This window comes from Hibiscus syriacus, unplaced genomic scaffold (genome assembly GCF_006381635.1).
Source record: "Hibiscus syriacus cultivar Baekdansim isolate YM2019G1 unplaced genomic scaffold, ASM638163v2 tig00110630_pilon, whole genome shotgun sequence".
In the NCBI taxonomy this organism is placed as follows: domain Eukaryota; kingdom Viridiplantae; phylum Streptophyta; class Magnoliopsida; order Malvales; family Malvaceae; genus Hibiscus; species Hibiscus syriacus.
The window spans coordinates 145,875-155,834 of NW_024062805.1; the positions used below are offsets into that span (position 1 = coordinate 145,875).

Consider the following 9,960-nt stretch of genomic DNA (forward strand, 5'->3'; position numbering starts at 1 on the left):
CAGCTTTGAGAACAACTCAAAGCGAACAGAATCACAGATATTTTCATGCATATGCTTCGTGACTGGTGTAGTTTTAATGTTAAAATAATTCGACTTCTTAAAAATAAATAAATAAAGATAGATTAGAATATAGAAGCAAGTCTGTCTACAAGGACTCTGATTTTTTTTTTGATGCAGTGAACTTTTTTATTTAAAAGGAATGAGATAAGATAGAGTTTTGGATGAGATTAAATAGGGGTTTAAAAGTTATTTTAAAATAAAATATAAGAATTAAATAAAAAATATTAATTAATTAAATAATTAAGTGACTTAGATAATAAAAAGTTAGAGTGAAATTAGCCTATGTCTTCAGCTTTTGCTTTAAATTCATTTGATCATCGGAATAAATTTTTGTTTCGGTTATTCGTCGGTTACAGTCTACAGGATTCAACTCCTGTAACTTTTTTTTTCTCTTGTGAACTGATAACCCAAAATTTATATTTGGATATCTTTCTTTACGGAGACTAACTACGACTATCGTCGTTAGAGCCAAACTGTTTTATAGATATGAAAAAACCTGACTCAGACTATGTTGCCTCAATGAGAATCGTCCGATCTCAATTTTCCTTATCGGATCGTCGCTAAGTATGTTCACAGGAAGTTGAACTTGCTATCAACATATTCTTCCTCCTAACTATAAATCAAAACAACTTCCGAACCAATGTCGACTTTTTGATTAAAAAACGTTTTGATTTTAAAAATATAGGTCGATTATCAATCTTATTCCTCTAGAAATTTCAGAAAATAACTCGAAGTTATTTGAGTGTTTTTCAACCTCACAATAGGGATTGAGTCATCGCTTCAGTCATTGGCTATGAAAAAATTAACTAAGCATGTCAATCATAGTTAACATCTTTGAAAATAAAAATAAAATAAAGAAGAATAACTTTGAAAAAGAAAATAAAAACTTTTATAAAACCATAGGAAATAATAAAAGAATGATTTTTGAATGTTTTCTAGGTTTACATGAGAGAATATTTATAGCCTTTAAAATCTTAAAAATAAGGAAAATATAATTCCTAAAACAAATAGAAAATACTTAAATCATTTAAACTAAATTACTAAAAATAAAAATAAGATAAAATATAATATAATATAATTTAAACTAATATACTAAAAACATGAGTTTAACTTAAATTTAAATTGCAGAAACGTGTGACTAATCCATTCGTCCTTCTAGAAGCGTTGACTGTGCTGACTCATCGCCTCGTCAAATGCATCATGCCCGGAATCATGCCTACTAATCCAGCCTTGATTCTAAAAATAAAATGGCTGTCCCTTTTTCTCATATGTATGGGGTAGGAGGAGGTAAGATAGTAAGCTACCCCCAACACCAAGTTGAAAGCAGCTTCCGTAAGAGACCTCCGAATTATGAAATACCCTCCGTGAGACTCGATCCCACGATCTTAAGGTTAAGAACCTTGTGCTCTACCAACTGAGTTGGATGGTCATTTTTAGTGTAATTTACAGAATCTGTTGTTCTGTACAAAAAATAAATTAAAATAAATAAATCAATCACAAAAACCAATGATTAAAGAATAATTTAAAAGTAAAATAATAACCAAATAAATAACCTATCACTTCGTTTCATATTAAACCATTACTCTGCTACATGCTATAAGAAAGAAGATTAATTGATTAGCACAGCAAGACATAGTTGCTCATCATATTGACTTTGCATTACCTTTTTGGTGGTGGAAAGCTGATACTTCAATTGGGGGGGGGGGGGAATAGCATTCGATTTTGTACTCAAAGAACAGGTGAAATTATTGACAGAAGAAAGTTACTCCATATTATAAACTTTTTATATGTTAAAATATAAGTTTATTGTTACTTTAACCTGTAATTTTATGTTTTTTTATTAAATTAAACTTTTATTACTTGAAAGTCAAAATACAATGTTATTATTATCTTATTTTTAAAATTTAAATGGATTAAACTTGTACTTTTATCATTTAAAGGTAATGACCATCCAGTTCAATTGGTAGAGTACAAGGTTTTTAACCTTGAGGTCGTGGGATCGAGTCCCACGGAGGGCATTTCATAATTCGGAGGTCTCTTACGGAAGTTGCTCTCAACTTGGTGTTGGGGGTAGTCTATTATCTTACCTCCTCCTACCCCATATATATGAGAAAAAGGGTCAATCATTTTTATCATTTAAGGGAACTAAGACCATGCTCTTTAACCGAGCTTCGCCTTTGCTTTGTGAAAATGGTAGACCTGTGGAACTTCTACTCCATTCTCTCTTTCCATTTGCTCAACGCAAAGAAATAAGTTTTAAATGGGCTTTATTACTCAAATATGTCCCATTTTAAAATAATTTTTAATTTGAGACGCATTTCATATTATCTTTCAGATTAATAACTTTTTCTATCACGTAAGATAACAAATGTGTTACGTGATAAGTATTTTTGAAAGCACGTCTTATTTACACGGATTCTACCTACATGACGACAATATGAGTATATGTTGGACTATTTTTGTTGTTGAAAAATATGGATTAAAAATATGAAAAAATATATAAATTTTGTTTAAAAAGAACAAATATGCAAAATATATGTCGAAAGCACGTAATTATATGAGCACAAGCTGGGTCGAGCATTGATATTATTTTCAACCACTCAATATATGCATGTTTAAAATAATATATTTAAATACTTCAAAATTCACATATCTAAAATAGTGTGGTATTTGAACGCTCACCTCCATCACCCGACTCATGTATGTACAATTATGTATATTCGAGTCCCACGGTAGACAATTCATAATTCTGACTGCCGGAGGTCTCCCACAAAAGTTGCTCTCAACCTGGCATTGGGGGCAGCCTACTATCATACCTCCCCTTATCCCATTACATATGGGAATAGGGTCAGCTAATTTATTTTTAATGGATAATTAGTTTAGATTTTATTTTAATTTTTAATGGTTGAAAATTATTAGATTATTAAGTTTATTTATTTAATCATAATTATAGAGTAAATATAGTTGGTGTTCAAGTTTATTTTTTATAAATAAATATAAAACTTTAGAATTATAAGATAAAATTATTTTGTGATCTCCTAGAATTATGAGATAAAATTATTTTGTGATTTCCTTGATTATTATAGTTTATGTCGAAGATATATATTTTGTATGAATATTGAAATAGTTTTTTGGGATACCCCAAATTTTGAGATATATATATATATATATTAGATTATGAAATACATGATATATTTGTAATATTTTATGTTGGAATTTGAGGGATGATTGTTGAATTAAGCCTCTACATTTGGCAATGGCAACAATTTTAACGATATGGACATATCGCAAACTCGTTGAGTTATGGGCCTCAGGCCTTCACAAAAGGAGTCACCTACGTCTCTACCAACCACCGACATCATTGACATATTGTGTCACATCCTGCCGAGCTGATGACGTTTACAAAGAAGGGAGAAATTTCAAGTGTAAAAAAGGGGAAAAATGAAGGACCAGTTCAAAAAGGAAGCTTATAGTCTTACTATAAATGGGAGCAGAAACTTTGAATTAATTTGCAAAGTATACCACTTACGCAGAGCTCAAATTTTATTACAGAAGAAGTTGAAGTTAACTGAAGGAGTGGAGTAATTAGAAGAAAGAATATTGGAAGCGAAAATGGCATTGGCGGCTTCGGTGTAGTGAACTCCATCCCAGCTTATGAACTTCGATCCTTCATGGCATACGGTGTAACCGGTCCGGCCACAAGTGATATTGGCGTTGTAGTTGTACGGAGGCCCCCCATAGCCACAACATGCCATTAATGGACTCGTAAAGCCTGTAAGGCAAAACAAATAAAAAATAAAGTTCGCCACAAATTTACACGAAACACAAGTGGTAAGAAGCGAGACCATACCGTAATTCGAGGCATTGGCGATAAGATCATACTTGATGGAATATATATCGACATAGACAATGGTGGCATTAATCAGTTGAGAATTAAGTTGTTTGCATAAATCACCAAGTTGTGCATTAAATGCCTTTGCGGCATTGTTGAGAGGCACAAGGCAGCCATGCTCATCCAGTTCACTGCCATCTCGAGCAAAGGAAGCGAGTTTTTGCGGCAAACATCCGAGTGGTCCGGTGTTGTGTACCCAGAAATTCTTCCCTCCTTTCTGATATATGCTCTGTAATCAAGATTGGAGAAAATATATAAAAAATAATCCGATTCATCAGATTAGCCAAAGTAGAGGCTCTGAATAGCGAAAGACTCACCCAAATAGCATATTTGATTTCGGTGATGAAAGAAGGAATTCTATCAATGACTTGTGAATAGCTGAGGGAATCAAATGATGCAGCTAAGTCATTCTGTCCAATATCAATTGTATAAAGTGCATTTTCAAAGTCACCATCGCCAACCAAATCTTTGTAGCCTGACTCCAGGATCAAAAAACTTGAACATTAATGGCCAAATATACATTGCTGTAAATAAGTAGCTATTTTGCTTGGATCATGTAGGAACATACCATTCGACATGAGTGCCGGGGAGTGAGATCGGAATCGGAGGAACTGAGAAACTTGGACGTGCAAACTGAAAGGGACATATCTAGGCAGAGTGGCGGACCCAATAATTGCAAAGTTGGCTCCGTTGGTGAAATTTGGCCCCAAAGAATTCAGATATGGAGTCAGATAACTAGTGTTCAAGCTTTCACCTGCCAAGCAATCAACAAACAACATAAAGTTTCTGGGCTTCGTTTCCAAATTTATCCATTTTTAGTGGAATTATCGCCAACAACATCAAAGTCTTGGTTCGATTTCCAATTTTAACAATCATTTCTTTCAAATTGTAAGCTTATAATGGTGCGTGTGTGTACATGTATATATATAAAGTAGATGTATCAACTTTATTTATTCATATTATATTTTGTAGTCTTATATTGGAGACAGCAAGTCCATCCACTTGAATCAAAATGCGGATTTATCAGCCTAAATTCTAGAGGTGAAAAATATGGGGAAGATATTGGGGATGATTATAAGTCGAGAAGTCAGTTTTTATTTCATTCAAATTTGATCTCAAAATCAAATTCTTCCATTAGCACATGATTTTATTCGGGTCTAGAAAGATTAACATGACTCGAAATTCGATCCGGTTTTTTAGGTCAAATCTTGTATCTAACACGATATATATATTTCTTTTTTATCAAGTAAAATAAGAACCTAGTTGGAAAAAATAATGTAGAGATGAATATTACTGTAATTATCTCTAAATATATAAGTGATAATTATAATATTATCTCGCGTCAAGTAAAAATATTTTCACTATAAACTCGAAACTAACCCTACCATTAAAAAAATCTTAATTGGACACGAATCCAAATTTTTAAAATAAAAAAGTAATTTAATTGAATCAAATCAATTGAGATAAAATACGACTCCCTAAAGATACCCATCTAAAAGAAAGGCTCCATGCTTTAACAACATATGGTATACGCTAGATGTGAGGTGGCAGACTGGCAGTGTGCCCTTCCTACCGGTAATGCTCGAGGCGGAAAGATGGGCAAATGCAGTGGAAGCAATAAGTATGAAAACAAAAGGTATTTGTCTGACATATGACCCATGTATGAAGTAGTATAAACTAACATTTATGTCTATATGCAAAAAAAACAGCAAATTATGAGATTAGCATATGGTTCATCCATATTCTACACAAGTTCCCATGCATCTCCAATGAACCATTATCTTGTTACTCTTCGGTTTTGACCAAAAAAATGGACAAGCATGAACTATGTATATCTATGAACTTACAGAGGAAATCAATCATCAATCGTCCATCGGATAAACGACCGGCTGGCTGATGGAAATATGTACGGCCGTTGGGAGGCACAAAGTCGAGTCCCAAGCCATCTACATAGCCACCGGTGTCGGAGTTAGAGTCGCCGAAGTTGAAGATGATGGGGTTTTTGGCGCACTTGGAATGGACTGAGAGAGGAAGCAATGGAATAGATAGAGAAAGAATCACATGAAGTGTGAAGAAGGGAAAGAGAGGAAAACACCCTTCCTTTACGACTCCCATATCTCTAGATTGCTTGGGTTTTCTTTCACTACAAGTCTACAAACATAAATGATGTTTACATACATACATATATATATATAATTAAAGGTGAAAAAAGAAATCGAAATCATGTCTTTTCGCAAGCGACGTTGACAGATGGTTTCAGGAAAAATATATGGCAAAATACGAGCGTAGATTACACAAGTACCAAAAAAAACCCAGAAAATGGGATCCTCATAGACCAAAGAGGCAAAGACTATCATCATTGGTTATTATTCTATTTCCAAAATATATGTGTGATAAGATGCGTAACGACACTAATTTTAAATTTTGATTTTTTTTATAAATCAAACTATCCCAATAGTTAAATGAATGAATATTATCTTTAGAAGTGCTGAGTTGGAGTATGATAACTACATAAGTGTCTAAACGTTTATTGTCAAATTATTAAAAAAAATTGAATAAATAATACCTTATAACCATTCAAATTAATAAAAAAAATCGTTTTCCTTTTCAATATTGGATTAATATCCCTTGTATATCAAAAGTGTGACATTATATATCTACAAGATGAAATCTATTCATTTAAAGAAAAAAAAAAGTAGTATTATCCAAATTGATGGGCCTAAGAAATTTAATGCAACGAATTCCTGGCCATAAACCCGAGCAATTGTACCAGCATATACAGCTGCTGATGCATGTTATACAACTAGCAAGTGGGATTAGTCATTACCATTAAGGGTGAGTTTGATTCACGGAATATAAGATTACCAGTGAGAATAAAAGATTACCAGAGAATATGATTACTGGGAATGTTGTATTTTGTGTTTGGTTGGTTTAGCAGGAATATAAAATTACCGTGTTTGGTTAAACAAATAAATGATTATTGGAATGTATATTTGAGCAAATTATCCTTATTACATATTTATTTTTTAACAAGTTGGAAAATATTTATATATTTTCTTTAAAAAAATTAAATTCATAAAATTTATATAATTTTTTTAATAAAATTGAAAATATAAAAAGGTTTAATGAAAGGGTAAAATTTTATTTTAACCCCTGAACTTCATATAAAATTTTAATTATACTTTTTTTGTAAATCTAAAATAGTTTAAGGATAATTTTGTAATTTAATCTTCGTAGAATTTTTATTATTCAATGACAGAATAAGGATATTTTTGAAAGAAATTTTTTTAAGGGCATTTTAGTCCAAAACGCCAATAATCTAATAATACCTAAGAAAAGTGAGGTAATGACATTCCAGGTAATATACCCCAAAAAGATCACTATTGATAATATAAGATTACCGGGAATGATATTCCCTGCCAACCAAATGAGGGAATGTGGATTTCATTCCATGAGAATCTCACATTCCCCTAACCAAACACACCTTAAGGGGGTGTTTGGATGGGGGAATATTAGATTCCCATGGGAATATATTCCACATTCCCACGTTTGGTTAGCCCGAAAATTCCATTCCCGATAATGCAAGATTACCAATAGTGAATTTTTTGGGGTATATTACAGGAAATGTCATTACCTCCCTTTCCTTAGGTATTATTGGATTACCGGTGTTTTGGACTAAAATGCCCTTAAATTTTTTTTTTCAAAAACATCATCTTCTGTCATTGAATAATAAAAATTTTACGAAGGTTAAATTACAAATTTATCCTTAAATTATTATAGATTTACAAAAAAAATCTATAATTAAAATTTTATATAAAGTTCAGAGGTTAAAATAAAATTTTACCCTTTCATTAAACCTTTTTATATTTTTAATTTTGTAAAAAAGTATATATAAATATTATGAATTTAAATTTTTAAAGAAAATATATAAATATTTTTCAATTTGTAAAATTATACAAATATATAATAAGCATAATTTGGTCAAATATACATTCCAATAATCTTTTATTTCTTTAACCAAACACGGTAATCTTACATTCTTGCTAAGTCAACCAAACACAAAATACAACATTCTCAGTAATCCTATTCGTTGGTAATCTTACATTCTCACTGATAATCTTACATTACGTGAACCAAACACACCCTAAGAGTTTGTGGCACTAACTTTTTTTGTCGTTCAGACAGAAGCTTGATGGATGAATTGACAGAAACAAATGGAGTGTTTGGTGGAAATAATAAAAAATGTCGGTAATAACTGATGTAAAACATGCATAAGCAATACGAAGACAAGCAACTAAACAATCAGAAAAAGATTCCCAAGTTTTTGCTTTTATATGGTCCGTGATCAAAATCGTTTATCAAGAATAATGATGATTTCGAAAGAGCCGGTAGCTTGAGTAAAAAGTTCAAGATTCACTAACCATTGTCTGCAGAATAGGAACTGATTCATTTCTTCACATGTTCACTGGTTTCTCTGTCAATAATAGATTTGTTCCAAGTTTTTTTTCCTTTTAATCTTATGTTCCAGTCATGGGGGTTTGGAAACCATTTTTACAGTAAATGTTAAGAATTCGTTACTGTCTCTCATAACAATACAACACTGTAATCTTATATTTATGTCAAATAAACAAAACAAGATAATATAGTATTCTCAATACTATATCAAATAATGCAACATTCTGATAATCTTATTTTCAAAGGTAATCATACATTCCATGAACCAAGCGCTCGAAATGTAACCTTACTTTGTAAAAGCCTGCTTGAGAAGAAGACAGTGCAGTAGAACTGAGAGCAACGGCTATAATCCATAAAAACACATCATTAAACAAAGTGCACACACCATTGCCATATATTAGAAGTGTTACAATGGCAGAACATTGTGTGGTTATTACATTCAAATGCTATATTTTCTCCACATGTTCAAGAAGATGATGAAGTGAGGGAAGCTGTTGGAACCATCACTGCTAATTCAGTAAACTGCAGCTGAAATGGCCGTCTACCACCGACAGCTTCTCGGCTTTCGTAACGGCATCTAATGGAAGAGGAGCAAAGCTTCGCGATGGGCCGTAGAAGTGCGGGAATTTGTTGGAACCATCCACAAGTTCATACACCAATTCACCTCCAAGCTGCAACAGATGCAAATGTTAAACAGTAGTTCATGTTGATTTCCAGAAATGAACCATTGAACGAATCTTAGTACTATTGCTTCCTTGACAACTAAAATTGCAAGTTAGGGTTTTTGAATCTCCCAATTTGAAAACAATCCAAGTACCCATCAATTATATCTTCATTTCAATTTGATCTTTAACATCAACAAGCAAAAGACTTCAGTAAGATCTGAAGTATTCGTTTTCAGAAACGTGTACAAGTGTTGTTTTACCTTCTTAGTATCAATTTGAAGAAGGTACAAATCCAGCTTGACGTTAGAGAAAAAATTCTGCAGAGTAGGCTTTACCTGCAACAATTGATAACCAAACACAAATATGATTCAATTACATGTATCTAGAGATATAATTAAAGGAATAAAAATGGGCACTTGAGTGAGATATAGAGAGACCTGATGAAGCGAGCTGAAGTGAATGAAACCAGAGGATTTGTCCAAATCTCCGCCAAAAGTAGATCCATTCTTTCGCAATGCTTCCCAATCCTCAGCCGTGCTTATCCTGTAGACGAATTCTTCCCCTTCACCAGAGGCCATTGTTTACGCACAGCTCCACGCCTCCACCAGTCACAGCAGCAGCCGATGGTGATTTTTTTGTTCCAATTAAAACAAAGTGATAAGTGTGTTATGGTGACTAGGGCTGTAAAAAAGTTGACCAGCAAAACTGACTGAAATCGACTCGAGTCAAAATTATTTTTGATCTGTATTGTGGCGATCCAAAATCGACTCGAGTCGAAACTGGTATTGACATGAACCCGATTTTGACCTGGAAATTGTGGATCCGAACCCGACCTGGATCCGAACTCGACCTGAGAACGACCTGAACCCGAATTGAACCGAAAATATG

General features: G+C 32.8%; 2 protein-coding genes across 2 annotated transcripts; both read right to left on the bottom strand.

Annotated features, from left to right (window-relative positions):
- Window positions 1-3,568: 3,568 nt before the first annotated feature.
- Window positions 3,569-6,102, bottom strand: LOC120136449 (GDSL esterase/lipase At1g09390-like). Its single transcript, XM_039152484.1, has 5 exons — window positions 5,800-6,102; window positions 4,521-4,706; window positions 4,270-4,427; window positions 3,911-4,181; window positions 3,569-3,832 (listed from the first exon to the last, which is right to left on the bottom strand). The coding sequence occupies exons 1-5, from the start codon at window positions 6,065-6,067 to the stop codon at window positions 3,597-3,599; spliced, it is 1,119 nt and encodes a 372-aa protein (XP_039008415.1). The 5' UTR covers window positions 6,068-6,102; the 3' UTR covers window positions 3,569-3,596.
- A 2,651-nt stretch (window positions 6,103-8,753) lies between these two features.
- Window positions 8,754-9,679, bottom strand: LOC120136411. The gene is made up of 3 exons (XM_039152460.1): window positions 9,510-9,679; window positions 9,333-9,407; window positions 8,754-9,078 (listed from the first exon to the last, which is right to left on the bottom strand). Exons 1-3 carry the CDS (start codon window positions 9,648-9,650, stop codon window positions 8,917-8,919), a joined length of 378 nt encoding a protein of 125 aa, XP_039008391.1. The 5' UTR covers window positions 9,651-9,679; the 3' UTR covers window positions 8,754-8,916.
- Window positions 9,680-9,960: the final 281 nt, after the last annotated feature.